This window comes from Gossypium hirsutum, chromosome A04, assembly GCF_007990345.1.
Source record: "Gossypium hirsutum isolate 1008001.06 chromosome A04, Gossypium_hirsutum_v2.1, whole genome shotgun sequence".
In the NCBI taxonomy this organism is placed as follows: Eukaryota; Viridiplantae; Streptophyta; class Magnoliopsida; order Malvales; family Malvaceae; genus Gossypium; species Gossypium hirsutum.
In genome coordinates this window covers 6518300-6544920 of record NC_053427.1, presented here as the reverse complement: position 1 = coordinate 6544920, position 26621 = coordinate 6518300, and the positions used below count along the sequence as shown (strand labels likewise).

General features: G+C 34.5%; 1 protein-coding gene across 1 annotated transcript; it reads right to left on the bottom strand.

The window, feature by feature from the left end:
* Positions 1–4617: 4617 nt before the first annotated feature.
* On the bottom strand, positions 4618–12159 carry LOC107947923 (receptor-like protein EIX2). Its single transcript, XM_041111135.1, has 5 exons — positions 12146–12159; positions 11806–12087; positions 10584–11740; positions 4783–5067; positions 4618–4688 (listed from the first exon to the last, which is right to left on the bottom strand). Exons 1-5 carry the CDS (start codon positions 12157–12159, stop codon positions 4618–4620), a joined length of 1809 nt encoding a protein of 602 aa, XP_040967069.1.
* Between the last annotated feature and the right edge of the window lie 14462 nt (positions 12160–26621).

The following is a 26621-nucleotide window of genomic DNA, read 5'->3' as shown; positions in this document are numbered from 1 at the left end:
GGATTTAATTTCGTTTTAGGTTGTGTCAAAAAATCTAAGTTTCTTTTCGAACGTTTAGAGCCCTAAGTCAAATCCGCGACTTCGACAAACTTTACGATCCGCTTTCGCGTTCGTCCTTCTCACCCTTTATCAATTGCTCATGTTAGTGAAACTGATATCAACCTCTTTTCAAATTAGAAAGATGGGAAAGCCACTCAAGTTTTCCAACATTGAAAACTCTACCGTTGCCACCCAATCTAAGAGTCTCCAAACATTGAAAGATTTCCAAGTTGAGAAGGAATTTGACCTGTAAAATTAGCATTAGAGAGATCCAGTAATTTCAATTTTTCGAAGAACCAAAAAACTCTGGGATGAGACTTCAATTAAAATCATTACCGCTGAAATTTAAAGAAGTCAAATGATGTAGTTTAAGCAGTGAAGGGCTAATTGTACCTGCTATGACCAGAGATTGGTAGCTAAAATCGAGCATTTCAATGTATCCTGTAAAGCTGTTGCAATAGACGCCACCCCATTAATAGCACTCCTCACTTATCCATGAAGAAAGGGCGTTGTCGCTTGAAAAACCCATAGCTTGAAGGCTGTGCTTAAATTCAAGTAGCACTTTTCTCTCACTCTCTTTGCACACGCTAGCATAGGTACATTTCTCTTGAAAAAGAAGACAAGAAATTGCAAAAAATAAAACAAGTTTATGAGACCTCATACTTGACATCGTCATCATGAAATATGAAGCAAGAGCAAATGAAATAGTATTTTGATTATTTTAATTCTAAATGCTAATAGCTGAGGAAAGCCCTCTTTATTAACACCCAACTTGAATGGTAATGGTAGCAAATCAATTATGGGTGTTGAAAATACCTTGTAATTGTTGAGTCGAATTACTCTTTTGACTGTTAGAGCTAATTAAAGATTAGAGTTTTGTAGCAATCTGCAATTTCGGTATGGAAACTTAATAGAATGTATTGAGTTTATTTTTTAGGGAATTATAACCCCTGACATCAGACAAATTCATGTTCAACACATATTGTCTGGGGTTTTCAGGTTACGATGTCTGAAAATTATCCGAGAGTCTCAGGTACATAGTTAGGGTTGAGAATGGTGGAGGAGAAAATTCTTCCCGTAGTAAGCGTTTTTAGCTACAAAAAGATTTCATATTTAACACATGCTATCCAGGATTCATAGGTTCCAGTGTCTAAAAATTGTCCTAAGATTCTCGGGTTCTAACATACACAATTAGGGTTGAAAATAGTGAGGGAGAAAAGGCATACCGTAGGGGGCTTTTTCAGCTATCAAATGGTTTGGTGTTTAACACATGCTGCCTCAAGATTGCCGGGATAAAATTGCATGCGGAAGATTTCCCCCGACACCGTTGCCTATATAGAAAGGAGTTTCCATCCCTCTACTCCATCATCTTTCTCACCCACATTCTCCTTTAAATTGTTTTTTTTTCTTTTTCTTTCATGTTGAAATTTCTTGGTTTAAAGATTTTCCTCTTTCTCTTTGAGGGAGACAGAATCATAGTTTTAAGTTCTGTTTGGGTTCATAGTGATAACGTAGAGCTCGGGACTTACAAATTTCATCTACCATGTGAGGATGGGACCATCACCTGAGAAGTCGAGATCGCATTGCAGCTCAAGGCCCTTGTTGGCAGTGATTATATGGTTCTGGGTTGAAGTGTAACTAGGGCTTTAAGTTTACAAAGGTTATGTTGTCAAGGGATGAAGCATAAATGGGCCCCCAAATGGCAGTGGTTATGCGGGCATGACAGCAAGTTTTTCCTCATTAGAGAAGGATGTTTTATAAAACCCATATAGAAGTTTAAAGCAAGAAACACAAGGGCCTTCCAGTATAATTACATAATTTGTTTTGTCCATCTTAATCAAAGACAGTGACCTTATTACTTAAATTTGTGATAGAGTTAAGGGCAATGAAATCTCCAATGAGGACGAGTTATTATGCGGTGTAGAAAAGATGAAACGTGAATCAAAATGACAGCGATTCTTTCACATTTCATCTTTTCTACATTTCACAATAACTTGTCCTTATTGGAAATCTTGTTATTGTTGGGTGTTTATGCTTTTAATTTTCATCTCTAGTCAATCACTTTAAGACTCCAATGTGAATAATCTCTCAATAACATGTCATAGGGTGAAATTTGTTTCAATTAATTTAATCTACTCACAATGGGTCATGAATTCTTCAATAATAAGAATCAGAAAATACCTTGCAATTGATGTGTCCAATTACATTTTTATTCATTATTATATAAATTTATTTAATAAATGTCTTTTAAATGAGAATTCTTATTCAAACATAATAGTATTTAAATTATTTAAAATAAAAAATATATAAAACATAAATAATTCAAAAATGGAAAAAATATAAAAAATCTAAATAAAAATACTGAAGACTAAAATGTGAATAATCTCTCAATAACGTGTGATAGGGTGAACTTTGTTAGGCCCACTAAACCTTTAATTGATGACTTAGACTTGCTTTCTGTTTCAATTCAATTCAATTTTCTTCTTCAGTTTCATATGAATCAGAAAATACCTTGCAATTGCAATTGATGTGTCCAATTATTTTTTGACAATAAGCACTAATTAAGGCCTGTTTTGCTTTTGTTCTAATTTCCACTTAAGCTTTACAATGTAATTTCTCAACTAAACATCATCAATTACTTAATCTAATAACTGAGCTATGCTTATCAACTATCAAAGCCTAGAATTTCAACAAAAATTCAAACTAAAACTCACCTTCCTTGAGCAATCTAGTGGACGTAAATGAAGAAAAGAACCATGAAATTTTTCTTTGTTTACCGTGAGGGAGATGAGGAAAATAAGCCTTTTCTCTCTTTCCTTCCACTACACTTATTTATTATCAATTAAAATTAACTAGTTAAATTAATAAATGAAAGAAATCAATGCTCATAAACTCACTATGCATAAGCTAATGGCACTTAACGACATAGATCATGGTTGGCCACAAAGTTTATTTTAATCATGGAATATTTGCTTTTAAGGACATGATCATTTGCTAATCAATGACATGTACAAAGCTTCAATCAAATTTTTTCGTCCTACTCACCTTATAATTTAGTCATCGTACTAATTATAAAAAAAACCTTAATTTATTTAATTATTTTTTTTCCCAAGTCAATATCTCTATTAGTTAAATTGTTAAATCTATTTTTAGGAAATGTTTAACCCATAATTGGTACTTAAACTATGCATTTTTTTTCTTATTTTGGTACTTAAATATTTTTTTGTTAAAAGTGATACCTCAAACTATTTTTTTTTTGTTACCCATTTTACACAAAAATGTTATATCCGTTACTAAAACTAGTCAATAATAATTTGCCACATCATATAAAATTTAAAAAATATTTTTTAATTCTTTTATTTTATAGTTTTCTTTTACATCATCATCATATATCTCTCCCACCCTCTTGAGGTTGAGATGCTAATAATTTATTTCATCGATCAGAACTAGCTTTTTCACAACTAGATCGAGATAGGAGGTTGAACCAATTGACTTGCAAACCGATACCGATTGGTTGAACCAAGCTGAAGAGACAATTGAACCAGTTATCTCTATTTTTAATTTTTTCTGAATTTTTAATAATATTTGATAGAATTGGAAGAACTGATCAAACTGAGAATTAGTGACCTAACCGGTTTGACCTCAGTTTGATTCTAAAGAAAGAAAAAATAATAAAAAGAAAATATATAAAAGAAAATAATGCTTTTTGTCTATTTTGCTACATAATGTATCACTTGTAACAAAATAAATATTTCGGTACCACAATAGAAAAAAATACATAGTTTAGGTAGTAATTTATGGGTTAAGTTTTTTTAAAAATAGATTTGCTGGTTTAATTAACAGAGATACCAACTTGCGAAAAATAAGTAGTTTAGGTACCTTATATAGTAAAAAAAAATGTTTAGGTGTCAAGATAAGAAAAAATGTATAGTTTAGATACCAATTTATAAGTTAAGCATAGAAATAAAGAAAATTTTCAATATTTTATGGAAACTATTGTTATAATTTTGATAAATTTTGTCCAATCAATATATTTTTCCTTTTTATTAGCAAGGAGTCTTTCTGTTTTGATAAAATTAATTTCGATAGAAAAGAAATATACAAACAAAATATAAGATAAACGTATTACAAGAAAGTCATCACAACTCTCTTCCTAATATATAGAAATTAGAAATCAACAAAATGACAAACATGTCTTAATTTGTAAGTTTTTTATTAAGATTTTCTCACATGCAGGAAAAACCACCTTCAGTTGCAGTTCTAATCACACCTGAAAAATTATAATATACAACTTTGTCATTCAGTTAATGATATATTTCTCAACTTTTGTTAAGGAGTGAAGAAAGTAAATTTATTACCTTGTTGAAAGAGCTTTGATTCTCCTCACTAACCTTGCTTTCAGCAGAACAAATGTAACATAAACCCAATCCTTTGCATTATCCAAGTATCGATAATATGAATGCCTCCATGAACGCTTGAAGAACACAACACTGCAAAACCCCCAGAAACCCACAGCAAATCCAAGTCCCATGCCAGTATAAAACCATTTCATGAACTCATCAGAATCTTCTTCGGCTCCTACTGCAGGTTTGCCAGGAGATGGTTCCACCATTGAGCAATTCGGTGAAATCGGAGGACCACAAAGTCCTCTATTATGGGAAAATGATGAAGGATCAAAGCTCTGTAGCTGAGTGCTGATTGGAATTTTTCCAGACAAGTAATTGTAAGACAAGTCCAAGATACTTAGAAATGTTAATTCAGACAAGCTTTTCGGGATGTTTCCTGAAAACTTGTTTCTTGACAGGTCAAGAACCTCTAGTTGTCTTATATGCCCAATCTTTTGAAGAATTTTTCCGTTAAAAAGGTTTTTTGACAAGTTCAATGCAACCAGTTCTCGAAGACTACTTAATTCTTCAGGAATCTCTCCTGTTAATTTGTTACAAGAGAGATCAATGGCTAGTAGCAACCCAAGTTGTGGATAGCTTTGCTTTGTTCCCTTCCATGTAAGCAATGCCTCGTCAACATATCCTGAATGATGGGTAAAGGCCCACCATACAAACCCACATTAAATACCAATTTAGGTCCAGAATCTAAGATGTGATGCTCAATCATTCGATCTAAACTGGCTTTTTTGTCATGGAAGTGAAATTATTGAGGCATGATGGTATGGTACCAGAGATTTTATTTACAGAGAGATCCAAGATATGTAGATATTTCAATCCACAAAGTTGATGGGGAATTCTTCCCTTGAACTGGTTCCTTTGAAGGCTAAGAAAAACTATTAGAATATACCCATACCCCATACCTTGCCCATACATTTCCCATACCTACCCATACTTTGGAAAGGTCAAAGTTATGGGCACCAAATATTTTATTTAGTGTTGGGCATGGGAAAATAGCAATTTTTGGTCCCTAAGTGAATAGTGACTTTGCAAGGTGGCCCTTGAATCTCAACTATAAATAGGCCAACCATTGCTCATTCTCATCATCCCACATTTGCCATTCTCTACTTAAGGCATTGTTCTCTCTCCCTATTTGTAAAGTTTCACTTGTATTTTTTGGAGTGAAATATATTTGGTAGTGCCCGAGGACGTAGGCAAGATTTGCCGAACCTCGTTAAAATTCTGGTGTTCTTTACTATTTATTGTTCATATTTTGTGAATTTGATTGTAGTGATTTATTATGCTATTAAATTACGATAGAGGGATATTCTGGCTAGGAAAGATTTGGTACTTAAGTGATCCTCGTGATCCACCTCTCTTTCCTGGGAATTGAACTTAGTGTGATTTTTTAGTACAATAATTTTACTCTTTCACACGCTTCCGCACAACAATTGGTATCAGAGCTAGGTTCGTACTTGGGGAATACGACCGTTTACGGTACTATTCACGTATACGGAACTATTCACGTATACGGTACTGTTCACATATACAGTAGTTGGGATTGAGGAGAAAAATGGCAGTAGCATCGTCATCAGCAAGGACTACTGTGACAAATGCAAAATTTGAAGTAGAGAAATTTGACGGTACCAATAATTTTGGTATGTGGCAATGTGAGATCCTGGATGTCTTATGTCAGCAAGAGCTAGATATAGCCCTTGAAGAAAAACCTGACAAGATGGATGACAAGGAGTGGGCCAAGATCAATAGACAGGCGTGTGGTACAATCCGCCTATGTTTGGCCAAAGAGCAGAAGTACTCTGTCATGAGGGAGACATCAGCGAAGAAGTTATGGGATACACTGGAAGAAAAGTTTCTAACGAAAAGTCTTGAAAATAGGCTTTATATGAAAAAGAAACTTTATCGATTCACGTATGCACCCGGTATGTCGATGAATGACCATGTGAACTCATTCAATAAAATTTTAGCAGACTTGCTAAATTTGGATGAGAAATTTGAAGATGAAGACAAGGCATTATTATTGTTGAATTCCCTTCCTGATGAATATGATCATCTTACCACCACATTGCTTCATGGGAAGGACACGATCACATTTGATGCAGTCTGTAGTGCGTTGTATAGATCTGAGACTCGAAAGAAAGATAAAAGAGATCACAGAGATACAACCGCAGAAGTCTTAACAGTAAGAGGTCGTTCACACAGCAGCAAACCTGGTAGAAGGGGTAAGTCCAAAGGGAGACCCGCCAAAGATGAATGTGCCTTTTGTCGTGAGAAAGGGCATTGGAAAAAGAATTGTCCTAAGTTACAAAAGGGCAAGTCTATTTCTAATGCATGTGTAGCGGAGCATGATGAGGAGTCAGACTTTAGCTTGGTTGGCATGGCAATGGCATGTCAAACGGATGAGTGGATATTGGATTCGGGATGTACTTACCATATGTGTCCTAATAAGGACTGGTTTTCTAGTCTTGAAGAACTAGAAGGTGGAGTTGTTTTTATGGGCAATGATAGTGCCTGTAAGACAATGGGTGTAGGTACAATCAAATTGAAGAACCATGACGGCTCAATCCAAGTTCTGACAGATGTTCGCTATGTACCCAGCTTAAAGAAAAATCTCATCTCATTAGGGGCCCTAGAATCTAAAGGGTTCACAATCACTTTGAGAGATGGATTACTAAAGGTAGTAGCTGGGGTATTGACGGTGATGAAAGGCACTAGAAGAAATAACTTGTACTATTTAAATGGAAGTACAGTTATTGGATCAACATCAACAGCTTCTGCGAAAGATGCAGATTCAGAGGCTACCAGGTTATGGCATAGGCGATTGGGACATGCTGGTGAAAAAGCTTTGCAGACTTTGGCGAAGCAAGGCTTGTTGAAAGGTGCAAATTCTTGCAAATTGGAATTTTGTGAACATTGTGTTCTGGGCAAGCAGACGAGGGTAAAATTTGGTTCAGCAATTCACAATACGAAAGGAATTCTGGACTATGTTCACAGTGATGTGTGGGGACCTACCAAAGTGGCTTCTTTGGGAGGTACGCACTATTTTGTCACTTTTCTTGATGATTATTCAAGAAAAGTATGGGTGTATCTAATGAAAAGAAAAAATGAAGTTTTGAATGCATTTCTGAAGTGGAAGAAGATGGTGGAGACTCAGACAGGTCGAAAGGTCAAACGACTTCGATCAGATAATGGTACTGAGTACAAAAATGATCCATTTCTACAAGTATGTCAAGATGAGGGCATTGTGCGACACTTCACTGTTCGAGATACACCACAGCAGAATGGGGTGGCAAAACGCATGAATCGGACTATACTGGAGAAAGTTCGATGTATGTTGTCCAATGCTGGATTGGGCAAGGAATTTTGGGCTGAGGCAGTTACATATGCGTGCCATCTAATTAACCGATTGCCATCAGCTGCAATAAATGGAAAAACTCCTATGGAGATGTGGACTGGTAAACCTGCTACTGATTATGATTCTTTACATGTTTTTGGTTCCACTGCATATTATCATGTAAAAGAATCTAAGTTAGACCCAAGAGCAAAGAAAGCATTATTCATGGGTATAACTGGTGGTGTAAAAGGATACCGTCTCTGGTGTCCTGATACAAGGAAGATTGTTTTCAGTAGAGATGTAACTTTTGATGAATCAACCATGATGAAGAACGAGGATTCACAAAAGGATGACAAAACCAGTAGTACTTTGCAGCAGGTGGAGTTTGAAAAGGTTAATGATGATCCAGCTAATATTGAAAGAACAAATGATGAAGAAGTTTCGACCCAAGAACTTCTACAGCAACAAGATTCAATTGCATATAGGAGGCCAAGAAGAGAGATTCGTAAGCCTGCTCGCTTTGACGATATGGTGGCCTATGCACTTCCAATTGCAGATGATGATGTTCCTTCCACTTACACAGAAGCAATAAGTAACTCTGATGGTGTAAAGTGGAAGCAAGCTATGAATGAAGAAATGCAGTCTCTTCATAAAAATAGGACTTGGGAGTTGGTGAGACTGCCCAAGGGAAAGAAGGCAATTGGATGCAAATGGGTATATGCAAAGAATGAAGGATTTCCTGGTAAAAATGAAATTCGATACAAGGCTAGATTGGTAGCAAAGGGTTACGCTCAGAAAGAAGGAATAGACTACAATGAAGTGTTTTCTCCAGTTGTGAAGCATTCGTCTATTCGGATTTTGCTAGCCTTGGTTGCGTAATATGATCTTGAACTAGTTCAGCTTGATGTGAAGACCGCGTTTTTACACGGTGATTTGGAAGAGGAAATCTATATGACTCAGCCAGATGGATTCAAGGTTGCTGGAAAAGAAAATTGGATTTGCAAACTGACAAAGTCGCTTTATGGATTGAAGCAATCTCCGAGGCAGTGGTACAAGCGATTTGATCAGTTCATGAAAGGGCAAAGGTACACAAGAAGTAAATTTGATCATTGCGTGTATTTTCAGAAGCTACAAGAAGGAACTTTCATATACTTGCTCTTATATGTTGATGATATGCTAATAGCATCTAAGAGCAAAGTTGAGATTGAAAGATTGAAGACTCAACTCAATCTCGAGTTTGAGATGAAAGATCTAGGAGAAGCTAAAAAGATTCTCGGCATGGAAATATGTAGAGATAGAGCTCATGGCAGAGTTAGCTTGTCTCAGAAGCAGTATTTGAAGAAAGTACTACAGCAGTTTGGTATGAACGAGCAGACCAAACCTGTAAGTACCCCGTTGGCTTCTCATTTCAAGCTTTCTGCACAACTATCTCCTTCGACGAATACGGAACAAGAATACATGTTGCAAGTTCCGTATTCTAATGCAGTGGGTAGCTTGATGTATGCAATGGTGTGTACAAGACCCGACATTTCACAGGCAGTTAGTATAGTGAGCAGGTATATGCATAATCCTGGAAAAGGACATTGGCAAGCTGTGAAATGGATTCTACGGTATATTCAGAAGACCATGGATGTTGGATTACTGTTCAAGCAGGATAGTACACTTGGTAAAGGTGTTATTGGGTACGTTGATTCTGACTATGCCGGTGATTTGGACAAGCGAAGATCAACCACCGGTTATGTGTTTACACTTGCTGGAGGACCAATAAGTTGGAAGTCTACACTACAGTCTACAGTTGCATTGTCAACCACAGAAGCCGAGTACATGGCTGTAACAGAGGCTGTAAAGGAGGTTGTTTGGTTACAAGGTATGGCTAAAACCTTGGGGTTGGTTCAGGAGCATATTAACGTGTATTGTGATAGTCAAAGTGCTATTCATTTAGCAAAGAATCAAGTCTATCATGCACGTACAAAACATATCGACGTACGATTCCATTTTGTGCGGGAAATTATTGAAGAGGGGAAAATTTGTCTTCAGAAGATCAAGACTGCAGATAATCCCGCAGATATGATGACCAAGGTGGTAACAGCAACCAAGTTCGAACATTGTTTGAACTTGATTAATATCCTGCAAGTTTAACAGTTGAAGAAGGCACTATCAAGTATTGTTGTCAAAAGCAGAAAGAATTGTGTGAAGATAAGATTATCCTAATCAAATCTTCAAGGTGGAGATTATTAGAATATACCCATACCCCATACCTTGCCCATACCTTTCCCATACCTACCCATACTTTGGAAAGGTCAAAGTTATGGGCACCAAATATTTTATTTAGTGTTGGGCATGGGAAAATAGCAATTTTTGGTCCCTAAATGAATAGTGACTTTGCAAGGTGGCCCTTGAATCTCAACTATAAATAGGCCAACCATTGCTCATTCTCATCATCCCACATTTGCCATTCTCTACTTAAGGCATTGTTCTCTCTCCCTATTTGTAAAGTTTCACTTGTATTTTTTGGAGTGAAATATATTTGGTAGTGCCCGAGGACGTAGGCAAGATTTGCCGAACCTCGTTAAAATTCTGGTGTTCTTTACTATTTATTGTTCATATTTTGTGAATTTGATTGTAGTGATTTATTGTGCTATTAAATTACGATAGAGGGATATTCTGGCTAGGAAAGATTTGGTACTTAAGTGATCCTCGTGATCCACCTCTCTTTCCTGGGAATTGAACTTAGTGTGATTTTTTAGTACAATAATTTTACTCTTTCACACGCTTCCGCACAACAAAAACCAACGATGAAAGCTTCTGACCGATCCACATAGGTATTTCTCCTGATAATTCATTATCACTCAAGTCCAGGAATTTTAACTTGGCACAATTCTGTAAAGATGAAGGTAATACTCCAGAGAATTTATTACCACGTAACCTTAGCATTTCAAGAGAAATCAGAGATCCTAAGGATCTTGGAAGTGAGCCTGAGAAACTATTATCACCCAAATTCAAAGCTGTTAAAAACGGGAAACTTCCAAAACAGTCTGGAACCACTCCAGAAAATAGATTATTTGAGAGATCAAACAATGCCAAAAAACCTTCACCAGTAATATTGCAAATTGGAGAGACCGGACCAGTAAACTTGTTTTTGGAAAGGTTAATGGTCCCCATTTCCATAAAGTCTAAAGAAAAACGTGGCAATGGTCCTGAGAAATTATTAGAGCTTAGATCTAGATGGATTATGTGGACAGAGTTATTTGGAAAAGTACCACTGATCTGATTGAAAGACATGTTTATGTACGATAATCCCTGAAATTTGTCCAAAAACCAGTAGGGAAGAAAATCCGAAATTCCTGAAGCAGAAATATCAAGGTAATCCAAAACCGGTTGGAAGTAAATTTTAGTCCGAAGCCAATCTGGGAAACGAGGCCCTAACTTGCAAGAGCAAAGCTTTATTTGACTCAGTGGAAAAGGAGGAATCCATCCGGTGTTGAATTTTAAATTCAAAGAAGTGTACGATAAATCCAACTCCTGTAAATTGGTGAAATCTGAGAAATGAGCTTCGGAAATCACATCACCATCAAAACAATTCCCTGCAAGCCGCAAGACTTGCAGGTTGGAAAGTTGCCCAAGGCTTTTGCTTATGGATCCATTTAGAAGGTTGTACCCAAGATCTAGAACCCTAAAATCTAGTAGTTTTCCAATTTCATTCAACCCTGAATCGCCCCTAACTTGATTTTCAGCTAATATAAAAAGATTATCACTCAGATAAAGTTCTTGAATAGCCATCATGTTCCCGAGAGCATCTGGAATTGGACCTTTCAACTGGTTACTTGAGAGGTCAAGTGAAACAAGGTTGCTGCTAACATTAAACAACCATGGATATATGGCAGAAGAAGGGAGATTATTATCATAGAGATCGAGATAGGTGAGAGATGTAGAAGAGTTGGCAAGGGAAAGTGATGAAGAAGATATGCTTGGAAGATCACAATGTCTTGACTTAGATTTTGAAGCAAAGGGAGGTGGCTAATGACTTGAGACCAATCATTGGCATTGCTCAGGTTTGTGAAACTGAGATCAACCTCTTTCAAACGAGAAAGATGGGAAAGCCACTCAAGTTTTCCAACACTGAACATTTTTTTAAAATTATGGCGATACGTCACGTCTCCACCGTTACCACCCAATCTAAGAGTTTCCAACATTGAAAGATTTCCAAGTAGAGAAGGAATTGGACCTCTAAAATTAGCATTAGAGAGATCCAGTAATTTCAATTTTTTCAAGGAACCAAAAAACTCTGGGATGAGACTTCCATTAAAATCATTACTGTTGAAATTTAAAGAAGTCAAATGATGTAGTTTAAGCAGTGAAGGGCTAATTGTACCTGCTATAACCCATAATCGGTCACTAAAATCGAGCATTTCAACATATCCTGTGTTAAAGGTTAATGTAGAAATTATTTGTTACTATTTACTGATTGAATAAGTTAGTAGTTGAGTCAGTCAAAGTCTGTTTCAAACAGACCTAGTCTTTGTTTAGTGCTAGTAGTGTTCCTTTTATTTAGGAGATTTAGTTGTTAGCTATTTTAAGTATTTATAGTACTCTTCATGGAATAAAGCAGAACACTTCACCGTTTCTAATTTTCTGACTTCTTTTTGCTTAGAATTTAAGTCCTTTGTTCTGTTTTTACTTGTATATTCAGCAGTTTTTTCTTAACATCTGGTATCCGAGCTACTCGAGGCCTGTGTTCAAGCTTATGATGGCAAGCAATCAGAATGGAGTGAACCTTTCACAGCCGTTGGTTCCAATTTTTCAAGGCAGCAACTATGGAGTTTGGAGCACTAAGATGAAGACTTTGTTTTTGTCCCAAGACCTATGGGACTTGGTGGAAAATGGATACAGTGAAGAGGAGGTTGCAGCTGAGACTCTCAAAGATATCAGAAAGAGAGATGCTAAAGCTTTGTTTTTCATCCAACAAGCTGTGGATGAATCAATTTTTCCTCGCATTGAAGCGGTGACGCGTTCGAAAGAAGCATGGCACACGCTGCGAACGACATATCAAGGTACTGAAAGGTGATTACTGTCAAACTTCAAACTCTGCGTAGGAAGTTTGATAATTTTATTATGGAAGATGATGATGTTCTGGATGATTATGTGTCAAAAGTTATTGATGTTGTGAATCAAATTCGAAAATATGGTGAGGATTTAAGTGAGCAAAGGGTAGTTGAGAAAATTCTTAGGAGTTTACCTAGGAAATATGATCATGTAGTTGCAGCTATAGAAGAGTCAAAAGATTTGAGTGTGTTAACTGTTGATGAGTTGCAAAGCTCTCTTTATTCTCATGATGATAGGATGAAAAGGTATGGTAATGCATCTGTTGAGAATGCCTTTTATAGTAGGGAGCAATACTCTCGTGGTGGAAAGGGCACCAGCGAAACAAACTTCAATGACTGGCGTGGAGGAAATTCATCTCGTGGGAGAGGAAAAGGTAAGGCTGGTGGCCGATTCAATGGACAGAACCAACGTTATAGAGATGGTGATAAAGGAGAAAATAGTAGTCCAAAACAATGCTACTATTGTAGAAGGTACGGGCATATTGAGAGGTTTTGCAAGCTTAAAGAGAAGCAAGCTAACTTGGCTCATGAAGATAGTGAAGAAGATGAGACAGAGAGCCTGTTCGTTGCGTGCTTCAGTGCTAAGGAGTGTTCTCCTGAAGTTTGGTACATAGATAGTGGCTGTAGCAATCATATGACAAGTGAATTAAGTCTCTTCAGCAACTTAGATAAATCACTAACTAGCCGAATTACGCTTGGTGATGGAACTGTTCGTATAGCAAAGGGAAAAGGTACTGTGCAATTGAATTCCCTGGGTCTTAATTGCATTCATAATGTTTTGTTTGTTCCAGATTTAAATTCTAATTTGCTAAGTGTTGGGAAATTTATGGTGGATGGGTAATCACTTGTCTTTGAAGAATTCAATTGCTGCATTTTTAAGGATAAATCGAAAAAGCACCTGTTAGCTAGTGTTCCGATGGCAAAAAATAAGATTTTTCCTTATAATTTTGCAACTGATGATAGGCTTGCATTGAAGGCAGAATCATTTGATGAAACTTGGCTGTGGCATCACAGATATGGGCAATTAAATTTTGGTAGTTTAAGACTCATGTCTGAAAAGAGTCTAGTTGATGGTTTACCTCTAATAAAAAATGTTGGTGATGTGTGTGAGAGCTGTGTTTTTGGGAAACAACATCGAGATTCATTTCCAAAGGGCAAGGCAAGGAGAGCTTCCCAACTTGCTGAACTTATTCATGCTGATCTTTGCGGACCAATGAGAACACTTTCTCTCAATAACAACAGGTACTTTTTAGTCTTTGTAGACGACTACAGTAGAATGACGTGGGTGTACTTTGTCAAAGAAAAGTCAGAGGCTCTTTCAGTTTTCAAGAAGTTTAAAGCAAGTATTGAGAAACAAAGTGGCCAACCTATAAAGACCTTGCGGACAGATCGTGGTTGAGAATTTCTCTCTACTAAATTCAACAAATTCTGTGAAGAATCTGGCATTCAACGCCAGCTAACAGCAAGCTACACTCCTCAACAAAATGGAGTCACTGAGAGGAAGAATTGGAGTCTTGTTGAAATGGGAAAATGCTTACTGAAAGCTAAAGATCTTCCAAAAAGTTTCTGGGCAGAAGCAATTCACACAGCAATGTACATTCTCAACCGATCTCCAACAGCAGCTCTAGAACAAAAAACACCATTTGAAGCATGGCATGGGTGGAAACCTGAGGTAACTCATATGAGAGTTTTTGGTTGCATTGCATTTGTGCATATTCCATCTCAAAAGAGTGGAAAGTTAAATGATAATAGCACTAAATGTATCTTTGTTGGGTATAGCTCAGAAACTAAAGGATATCAATTTTATAATCCTTTATCTAAGAAGCTATTAATTAGTCGTGATGTTGTTTTTGATGAGAAAAACTCTTGGAATTAGAAGGAATTACAAGCAGGTTCAAAAGCATTACTAGAAGATGGTGAATGTCTCAACACTCATCCTAGTCAAGAAAATGGAGATGGAAGTTCTTACTCATCAGCACCAAGCAGTCCTTCAGTAGTTCCAAATACCACTTCATCAAGCTCTTCTACATCAGAATCACCACCTAGAAAATGGAGATCATTGGCAGAAATTTATGAAAGCACTAAGCAATGCCAATTCGCCCGAATTGAAGATCCAATCATCTTTGAAGAAGCAATCAAATCGAAGGAATGGCGAGATGCGATGGATGGTGAAATGGAAGCCTTGGAAAGGAACAATACGTGGGAATTAGTAGACATTCCAAATGGAAAAGAAGCTGTTGGGTTAAAACGAATTTTCAAAACTAAATTCCAGGCTGATGGTTCCATTCAAAAGCATAAAGCAAGACTGGTTGCACGAGGGTACATGCAGCGTGAAGGGTTAGATTTCCAAGAAACTTTCTCTCCGGTGGCAAGATTTGACACCATACGTGTTATTCTATCAATTATAGCTCAATTAAGTTGGGAGGTTTATCAGTTCGATGTCAAGTCGGCTTTTTTAAATGGGATCCTATAAGAAGAAGTATATATGCAGCAACCAAAAGGTTACGAGATTGCAAATCAAGAAGAGAAAGTGAATAGGTTGAAAAAGGCTCTATACGGCTTAAAGCAAGCACCGCGAGCCTGGTATGGAAGAATTGATGGGCATTTCAGCAATAATGGTTTTCAAAGAAGTCCTAGTGAGCCAAATCTATGTGTGAAAAATAAAGGTACTTCTGATATTCTCATTATTTGCCTTTATGTTGATGATTTGATTTATACTAGCAATAGTAGTGCTTTGTTGAATGAGTTTAAAAAGCTGATGATAGACGAATTTGAAATGACTGATTTGGGGTTGATGAGTTTCTTTCTGGGACTAGAAATTAAACAATGTGCAGAGGGTATTTTTATGTCTCAAGAAAAATATGTGAATGATCTTCTTGAAAAGTTCAACTTAAAGGATTGCAATCTCGTGAGTACTCCAATGTGCACCAATCAAAAATTGTGTTTAGATGATGAGGAAGAGAAAATTGACTGCCAATTATTTCGAAGTTTGATTGGAAGTCTGTTGTATCTAACAAATAGTAGACCTGAAATTTTGCAAGTAACAAGTCTCTTGTCTAGATATATGCAAAGTCCAAACAAGCATCACTTTGGAGCTACCGAGCGAATTTTGCGCTATTTGAAGGGGACAAGCTCATTTGGAATATGGTATAAGTTCTCTAACAATCTAAGGCTGTATGGCTTTTCAAATAGTGATTTGGGTGGCTGCATTGAAGATCGCAAGAGTACAACTAGTTACGTTTTTACTTTGGGTAGCGGAGTTGTTTCATGGAGCTTAAAGAAGCAACCTTCAACTGCTTTATCATCTTCGGAGGCTGAATATATGGCTGTTACTACTACTGCTTATCAAGCTGTCTGGATACGAAGAATTCTTGATGATTTAAAGCAAACACAAGTGGAGGCAACTACCATCTATTGTGATAATCAGTCAACAATTGCAATGACAAAAAACCCTATTTATCACAGTAGAACAAGACACATTGAAACACATCATCATTTCATAAGAGAGCTGGTTGCAAAGGGAGATATCAAGATGGAGTACTGCTGCACTGAAGAACAAGTTGCTGATTTGTTCACAAAGCCACTTCCACCGAAGAAATTCGTGTATTTGAGAGAGTTGTTGGGTGTTGGAGAGTGTCTACATTAAGGGGGAGTGTTAAAGGTTAATGTAGAAATTATTTGTTACTATTTACTGATTGAATAAGTTAGTAGTTGAGTCAGTCAAAGTCTGTTTCAAACAGACCTATTCTTTGTTTAGTGCCAGTAATGTTCCTTCTATTTAGGAGATTTAGTTGTTAGCTATTTTAAGTATTTATAGTACTCTTCATGGAATAAAGCAGAACACTTCACCGTCTCTAATTTTTTGACTTCTTTTTGCTTAGAATTTAAGTCCTTTGTTCTGTTTTTACTTGTATATTCAGCAGCTTTTTCTTAACATCCTGTAAGGCGGTTGCAATTGACACCTAGCCAAAGACAGCACTCCTCACTTTTTTATGAAGAAAGGGCGTCGTTGCCTGATGAATTCATAGCTTGAAGGCTGTGCTTAAATTCAAGTAGTGCTTTTCTCTCACTCTGTCTGCACTCACTAGCATCGGTGCATTTCTCCTGAAGAAGAAGACAAGATATTGCAAAAAATAAAACAAGTTTATGAGACCTCAAACTTGACATCGTAATCATGAAATATGAAGCAAGAGGAAATGAAATAGTGTTTTATTGTTTTAATTCTGAATGCTAATAGCTTAGGAAAGCCCTCTTTATAAAGACCCAACTTGAATGGAATATGAGCATTCATTCTATAGGGATGTATTTAATTATAATCCCTCTACAATAATTTACCATATTGCAAGCCTTTGTACCATATTAAAAAAATTAATTATAATTCCTCTACTATGAAATAGAATATTTTAATACCTTTAATGGACGACTTCAACATTGATTTAGAGTTTTGTAGTTTTCCTTTTCTTGAAACGAGTAGTTGCTAATTGCTAAGAAAAATATAGTGCTTAAATGGAAGTGATTGTAACACCTTACATCTGACTCAATCATTGGATTCAAGTTACAATATATCATATTCATTAATTAATTACCATTCAATCATCCATAGCAGTTTCAAATCACACATAGTTGCACTTATTGACATATAACATATCAACAATTTGTTAGGTACATATATGCATTGCATTCTCAAGCACCTTCTCATACTTTATAGCATTCAACTAAAGGAATCCTAAGTTACATACCATATATATACACATAACAACATGTCAAAGTTAATTATATACCATCTTTAACATCAAATTCAACTTGATCCAGCCACCTAGATACATGCCAAGTTATAAAAAGAAGATCAAACAAATAAATTTTGTTGAGTCTGAGAGTAATGCTTAGATATGGAAGTCGATACATAAGACCTTTACGTGAAACCTAGACTATGCATTGAAAATAAATCCTACAATATTGAGTAACATAACTCAGTAGTATATCTATAACATAAAGCAACATAATAGCGATGATACAATGTAGCATTTAAGTTGTAATCTCATCACTTGGTATTCATTCCTTACACATAAAGCCCAAGTTCATGTTACCTTCTCAACAAAATCCCAAGCTTATAAGCTCAGTTTTTTCTAGGTAATGTTTAGCTCATTATCACTTCAACTTGATTTGTCATCCTGGATTGCCTAACAACGATGACTTTCTGCACAATGCCTACCAACCTGAGTTATCCGACAATAATAGTTTTCTCAATTCAGATCTATCATCCCAGGTTGCCCGACAACGATGACCTACCACCCCATATTGCTCGACAATGATGGTTTACCACCCCAAATTGTCCGACAACAATGATTTATATAGCACTCTAGCCCTTATGGCATATCAATTGTTTTCTGATGCGTTCCTTACAATTATTAAGTTATCCTTTTTCTCATTTCGTTACATGTAGACCGAATCACGTTCATTACAATTTAGATTCTACCATCGACAAATAAATTATCATATGTCACAATATACCTCAATTTAATTTCATACCAATTGTCTAAAACTAATCCAATTTAAATTTTCTATTTTATTCAAATTAATTCATGCCTCGTCATTTAATATTAACTAAGCTAGATCAATTCAAACTATTCATAACAACCTCAACAATGTACATGGTAAAATAACATAAAAGCACAAAAATTAAATAGGTCTTTAAGTCATAAAAATACTATAATGCCCTAAAATATATGTTTCTATTTCTGTAAATATTTGACACACAATTGTGTATTTGTTTCAATGGTTAAGTGTTTTGGGTGTGTGTGTGAGGTCTCAAGTTCAAGCCTACCTTTGGAAAATTTTGTTATTTTTGGAATTAAGCCCTATCTTTGTTCAATGGGCTTATATTAAACTGTCTATAAAACTATATTAGAATGAGCTTACTGGTTCAAGTGGTAAGGGGGGTTAATATGATGGAGGTCCTGTGTTCAAATTTCTACGTGAGTGTTAATGCTAATCTTTTTGCTCGGTTTCTTGATATAGTCTTGATGGAGTTAGATTCTGGGAAGTTGGATGTTAAGGGGTTAGTGGGGAGTAAAATAGAAGATTATATTATCTTTTATTTTAGTTTTATTTTTTCTTTTTCTCTCTTCTAGGAAAAAAATCCCCAAAATTTCCTGATGTTAGTTTCTTTTGCTCTCTGACATTTTTCTTCCCTCCTCTTATGTTGCCACTGTAATTTCTAATTTCTTTTACTAGTGCTTCCGTTTTTCTGAGCAATTGTGGTTTTTACGTCTGGGAATCTTTAATCGGATTGGTAAGTAAGTTTTAGCTTTTGTCAATGTTAGTTTTGAGTTTTGTGCATTGTATAGATAACTGATATTGGTGGGGTTTTAAATTCTATGGCTCAGGAGAAGGCGGTGAAGCATCGTTATTCACTTCAACAGTTTAGTTCGCGTTAGAAACGATTTGTTATTGGTAGTAAGTCGGGATTTGGTCAATTCTTATGTTGATTTGGTTAATCAATTTGTTAAATCATTGTTGGATACTCTAATTTTAGGTTTTGGAAAGCTCGAGATAGTTTTCGCAGGGAAACGATACCAGGTGTGTACCCAAAATGAAGAAAACGAGTTTTTGGCAAAAGTTGACAAAGGCCACTGTCGACGCCTCACAGGCATGTGGTCATCCGTGTGGTAGGCCGTGTGCAAGTACACAGCCGTGTGGTTGATGAAGGCATAGATGTGCACATCACACGGCCGTATGGTGGCTCGATTGTAGCCATGTGGGCTTAACGAGCTTGGCCAAGTTGGACGTGTGGGCCCACACGAGCAAGGCCAATCTACGGCCAAGCCACACAGGCATGTGGGCCCATTATACTGAAATTTTTCATAGGGTCGCACGGGTCGTCCTAATCGACCGTGGGCCTATTGTAGGGTTGGTAAATGCTATCTAAACCCTAAATTCAAGTGATCTGTAGACTAAAAATGGTTCTGAGCATGTCCATGTTTGTGTATCTATTATATGTTTATAAAAGCATGTTAAGCATGATTTATCCACTAATTATGTATGTATGCTCTGTATCTGATTTTGGGGTGGGATTTGTATATGAGAAGGAATTATTTTGATCGGCGTTAAATGCCTTTATTATGGCAGCTTGGCTGCATCTTATATATGATATGTGTCTTAATGACACAGCATGGTATGTAGGGATGGGTGAGTGTTTTTAACCCCACATGGTGTGATGGGATGGACGGAGATGGTGTGTAGAGGATGGGGGTAGGATATTGCATATCTGTATATGGTTCGGTTACTGTATCTAGAAAGGACATAAGTCTATATCTGTATCAGTTCTGATTATGCTTATGATAATGTATGTCTGTATGCTTAATTCTGTTGGGTTACACATTGAGTTCACGTAAACTCACCCCTGTTTGTCTATTTCTATTTTGGTAAACCACAGACTTAGGCGGATCAGTGCAGTAGAGACTCGGTAGTGACCACATGTTCGTAAACTGATTTCGGTTAATAAGTTATGGTTTTACTTATATTAATATATCAAATTTATTGAGAGTTTGTAATATCTGGGACTCTCTGAACTGTATGGATTTTTTTTAAAACCATAGGTTAAAGTTTCATTTGGTTGATAGCATGCATGCTTCAATAAAATGTTTTCTTTAAAAATGACAATAGATGCATAAACAAAGGTTTTTCTAAAACTCAACTGTAATTTCTAAGTATATATCTGTTTTAAAGCTTCTGCAGCAATAAGATTTTGGCAAAGGAAATAATTAAATGGTGTTTTCAATAAAATGGTGAATGTATATGATTTATGAAATGTGAACGATTTGATGAGTTAAACTTTTTTTTGAAATCCATTCCTTGTGACTTCTCCGGATTCAGCCATAACGTCTAGGCCGGGTTTTGGATGTTACAAATACATATTGTAAATTATGAGCTATTTGTCGACGACTTTGGATTTTCCTTCCTTTTCAAGGAATCAGGATCAGCATTAGCTACAGATTAACATAAACACATAGCACTATCAATAAACAACCAATTTGAAATCAATTTTCATTTTATTCAAACTTTTCAATTTATTCAATTTAGTCCCTAAAACTGTAACTAACTTTACTTTCAATCTAAAGCTTCAAATTGAAATCGATTTTCACTATTAACCATTAGGAACCTCCTATTTCTCATTTCTACATTCAATTTTTCAATTTATTCAGTTTCATTCTTAATGTGTGAAACTATTGATTAACTTCACAATTTAGTCATTTTTCACTCTACACTTAATATCTATCAATTTAACATCTAAAACTTCAAGAATTCAATAACGACATTTCCTAAAACTTTAATAATTTCATAAATTAGTACATGGGCTAGCTAAATCAAGCTCTCATAACCTAAAACTATAAAAATTACAAGAAAATGACTAAATATGGCCGAATACTTTGAAGTTCTCCTTAGGTTTTCTTTGTTTAGCTTTTGGTAGAAGATGAAAAGAGATGATGAAAATGTTGTTTTCATCCACTATCCCTATTTTTATGTTTATTACATTAAGTTAATTAACTTTAACTTATTAATTCAATTTTAATTTTAATTATTTATATACATACATAATCCTTACCGTCCACCATATGAATTCCAACATGGTCTAATTGCAAATTTTAGACCTACAGTTAATTGCAATTTAGGTCCTCAACCCATTTTTTAATTAAAAATTTATAGCGATTAAACTTTACAATTTAACTCCTAAACTTTAATTAATTACTAATTCAATAAAATTACCTATTCGAAATTCAATTCATTAATATAGTAACTCCAAACAAACATTTATTAAATATTTAAGAGCTTGGTTCTAGGAAACGGGATCCTAAAATCGTATTTTTTGACACCACTGACTTTTGGATCATTACAATGATGGTTATAGTAGCCACTGAAGGTGACATTGTGATAAAATAGAGAAAATAATGACACAAAGGGTTGTTTACGCAGTTTAATTTTTCTACATTTTTAGAATCTAACTACAATTATAATTTAAATATTATATTAATAATATTTTATTATATTTATTGAAAAAAGTGAAGGTAGAAAACTGTGGACAATTAAGTTATAGGTCATTTGTTATAAATTTTATATGATAAAAAAATTAATTATAATTATATATTTGACAATTCAAATATTATAATAAAAAATTTGATAGAGTGACAAATTTGATAGATTTCTTTTTTGGGTGATTAAATTAATAAAAGAAAATGATGACAAAAATAGGAATCAACAATTTAGAGTGACAAATTTAATTAATTTCTTTTAAATGAGAGTTTTTATTTATAAGTGTGATCAATTTTCTTGTAAAATTAAAACTCTTATTTATAAATGTGATGTTTATGCTTATGAGCGATTATGGATGTTTATGCTTTCAATTTTCTTCTTTAATTAATCACTTTATGACTCCAATGTGAATAATGTCTCAATAACGTGTCATAGGGTGAAATTTGTTAGTCCTACTATACCTTTAATTGATGACTTAGACTTGCTTTCTGTTTCAATTCAATTAATTTAATTTACCCACAATTTTCTTCTTCAGTTTCATATGAAGCAAACGAAGAATGGGTCTTGAATTCTTCAATAACATGAATCAGAAAATACCTCGCAATTGCAATTGTTGTGTCCAATTACTTTTTGACAATAAGCACTAATTAAGGCCTGTTTTGCTTTTGTTCTAAATTCCAGGTCAATGTAATTTTTCAATTTTCCACACTAGACTTACTTTTTCTGTTAATTTTTCAATGATAATGGTAGAATATTTCTAGCTATTTAAGTGTTTTTATTTCTTTACAATGGAAAAGTTTCAGTGGACAACTAGACTTGCTTTTTGTTTTAGTCAATTTAATTTTCCATCTATTTTTTTCTTCAATCTCCTACTCACCACCAAAAACACACCCATTGCAACTAATCTTTTTTTTATTTTAGCTCAGCAAATAAAATTTTGTTAATAAAGGGCAAAGCACCAAACGAATTCAATTGTTAAAATATTTTGTCTTCTGAATTAAAATAGCTAAATTTGTAATTATTTAATTGATTCTAAATGAATTCCACTTGTGTTGATTGGTTAGAATTAAGTAATATATACTATCGGTAAGTTAAATCCTGGGCTTAAACTTATAGGGTTGTTTATTGATAAGGGAAATAATTTCAACGAGCTTCCTCTTGCTTATTGAGAAGGTAAGGAAAGATTCGTTGCTAGGCGTGATATCGGCAACTAAAATTAATTTATTAAAGAACACTAAAACTATCTTTGCATTGATGATCAAACTCATGAATCAAATGAAGATTTTACCTTTTATTAGATTTTCAACATATTGGCTTTTCTCATATTTTATTTTGCAATTTTTCTTACATAGTTTTAATCTTAATTTTAAACCCTTTGTTTTTATTTTCTTTCACTAAATAAATAGAAGTATCACTTAATTCTATGGATTCAAGTCTACTCATTATTATAGACAAAATTTTATATCTTTTTAGTAGAAATTTATTTTTGTAGGTCTCGAAAATCTTACATTTAGTAGTGTTTTTTCATTTTTAGGATTTTATAATTTAGTCATGAATTTAAGTTATTTTCATGCATTTTAAGTGTTTTTAAGGTTTAATATTAATTTTTATGTTTTTTTTTGTTGTGTTTGGTTGTAAGAGAAACACTCAACTTCAAAGAAGATAGTAGAAAATAGCTTTCAACGTCATGACACGGCAAAGGCCAAGTCGTGATTTGGACCAGCTAAAATCACGACATCATGAATGGTGTTGATCAACGCCCGACGTCATGATGAGATTGTGGCTCAGTCATGAAATGGCTGACCTCACAAAGTGGATTAGCTAACGTTGCGACGTCATGTATGCTAAAGGAAAAATAAGAGCATTTTTAGGCCATACGTCATGACATGAATCAGTTGATGTGATGCAACTTCATCCTTTCACCAACCAAACCATATATATATATACACACACATTTTTAGTTGATTTGAGGCAACTTTTAGAGGTTTTTAGAATTAAAACTATAGAGAAAGGCTTAGTTTAGTTTTCTTTTCATGTAGTTTTGGTTCTTTAGTTTTCATTTTGTAATTAGGTTATATTATTCTCTCTCTCTTGTATTTTTAAGTTTATTAGTCTCAATTTATGTTGGATTATTGAATATTTGGATGAAATCACTTGGGCAAAATAATGTGATTTGAAGATTTGAGGTGCTTTTGCAATTATTTCTTGGGCAATTTTACCCTCCTTTGGTGTAGGCAAAGGCAAGTATCTTGTTGCAATTATTACTTGACGACAACTGTATACTTACGATCAACTAGTTTTAATTTCATTATAGTTTTAGAAACACATATAGAGAGATTGATTTCTATGGAATTAAGTTGTTAGGATTTATTACTCTAAGTCAAGTTTATTCATCATTTGCACTTATAATTTTTCGAACAAATTCGTTTAAATAAAATTTCATTATTCACATTAATGCCATTTGTATTTATCCTCAACTATTTTTGCACACAATGGGAAATGTAAGAAAATATGGTCTCATTTATTTACTAATGTTTAACTAATACTAAATTGCATTATGTGGATAGGTTATTATTTCGATGTACCATTGTCTTGAGATATAACTCACTCTTTCTCCATACATAAGTCAAGTTGCCTCAATACCTATATGGTTGGTCTTGAAATCAATGCTCATGCAACATCCCAAACGATAAAATATAATCTTAGGGTCTCGAGACATGTTCTTCCTGTCTTGAGACTAGATTGAAAATTAGCCTAGAATGAATATGTCAAACCATTCAAATCATGATCATAACCTATTTAAACATACCAAAGCATTACACAACTCATTTTAACCAATTTGACACATGCAAAACACAATAAAAAAACACCATATCTTGTCATTCGATGCATCAATGCCCAACCAAATAACTTGTGTAATAAAACTTATATAAACTAGCATAACTATCTACTGATCAAAGGATGAAATAACTTTGTAAACCTTATATGTCAAGTACCAACTATACCAAAATATCAACTAAAGCGACAGGCCTAAACATGGGCGAAGTTAAAAAAAAAATTAGGGGCCGGAATATTGTAATTTTTAGTAAAAATGCAATTTCTAAAGGATTAAATCATAATTTATCCTTTTTGAGGTGGGTAAAGTGCAATTTTACATTTACTAATTTAAAATTTTAAAAATTTTAAAGAGCCAAAATAAAAAATTTTCCATTTTAGACAGGGTTGGGGCCCCTGCCGGCCTCCCTAGATTTGCCCTTGAGCCCAAACCAACCTAGATACATGCCATATAACCAATATATACATACAAAATTGGCAAAAAGTTGATTTTCTGAGCTAAGATGTCGTGTTGGATGTTTAACGACTTGTAATTTATGGTCTCTCATCCGAGACTTGTGCACGAAAACAAATATAACCATACGATGAGTAATGTATACTTAGTGATGCTAGTACAATTCAAATTCAATACAATAAGATTAAACTAAATCAAATATGCAAAGTAAACATCAAATTTCTTTACTTTACCCCTTTGTTTTGCACATAATCAATAATCATATTTTCCCCAAATCTACTCGTTCAATATTTATTTCAACATTTCATGGTTTCGTATCATAATGTATTCAATTTTCAACATGTCATTTATCATCATTTTCTTTACTTACTCATTTCGACCTTTATTAATCGGCGCTATACATTAGAACAAATACTCAAATCTGTACACAAATAAGTCCGAGACCCTTTGGAAATTGAGACTACTCAATATGTATGTCAAAATATGTCATGTCAACCCTTTGAGAATTAAGGATGCTCACAACCCTTTGGGAATTAGAGCTAATCAATCACTAATATCTATGATCTTATGTCATATCGACTATACTCCGACTACATTTAACGAGACATTATCATTATAATCTTCATTATAACTCATATAATCATAGCATCAAGATTTAAGTATTTATATATATCAAGCGTATATATAGGGAGAGAACAAATTCAATCATTCATAGCTTGATTCAACAATCACAATTTCAAGTTCATCGTCTCATAGTTTTGCAGAAAGATATAATTACCTTGGCATGTAATTCATATTTGTTTATAACTACTAGCTAATTTACCAACATATTATTGGAAGTGAATTGTAATAGCATAAACTAGAAGTAACTATTTGTCAATGACTTTAGCTTTCCCTTCTATGTCATCTTGAGCTACGTAATTAAACTTGAATACAAAAACTCATTAATCACACAATTCAAACAAAAATCAACACAATATTGACATGAGTACATTTTATTCATTTTAGTCCCTATAAGTCCTAATATTCGAAATGCTCATAACTTTTGGTTTGCTTTATCATATTGAAAACTAATTTCATATTTCTCCACTAGAGACCTCTGACTTTCAGTTCATGACAAAATTTTTTTACAACTTTCAATTTATTTAATTTGGTCCCTAATACTCCACAATGTTTTCAAAGCCTTTAAGATTAAATCAAGCTTATTCTTATAACACCCATTACCTTACTAACATTATAACATAATTTTCATCTAAAGTTCTTATCTTCAATCTCTCTCTAACTTAGTATTCAATATAATTTCTCAACTAAACAACATCAATTACTTCATCAAATAATTGAGCTATGCTTATTAACTATCAAAGCCTAGAATTTCAACAAAAATTCAAACTAAAACTCACATTCCTTGAGCAATCTAGTGGACATAA

Bases quoted from the DNA above. Each gene is read 5' to 3' on its own strand.
- LOC107947923 (XM_041111135.1), bottom strand. The intron at 5,068-10,583 runs GTCAGAAGCTTT...CCCATCATTCAG, and splicing joins AGAAATACCTATGTGGATCG to GATATGTTGACGAGGCATTG. The intron at 4,689-4,782 runs GTATCTTGGACT...TTCCCATAATAG, and splicing joins GTCTGAATTAACATTTCTAA to AGGACTTTGTGGTCCTCCGA.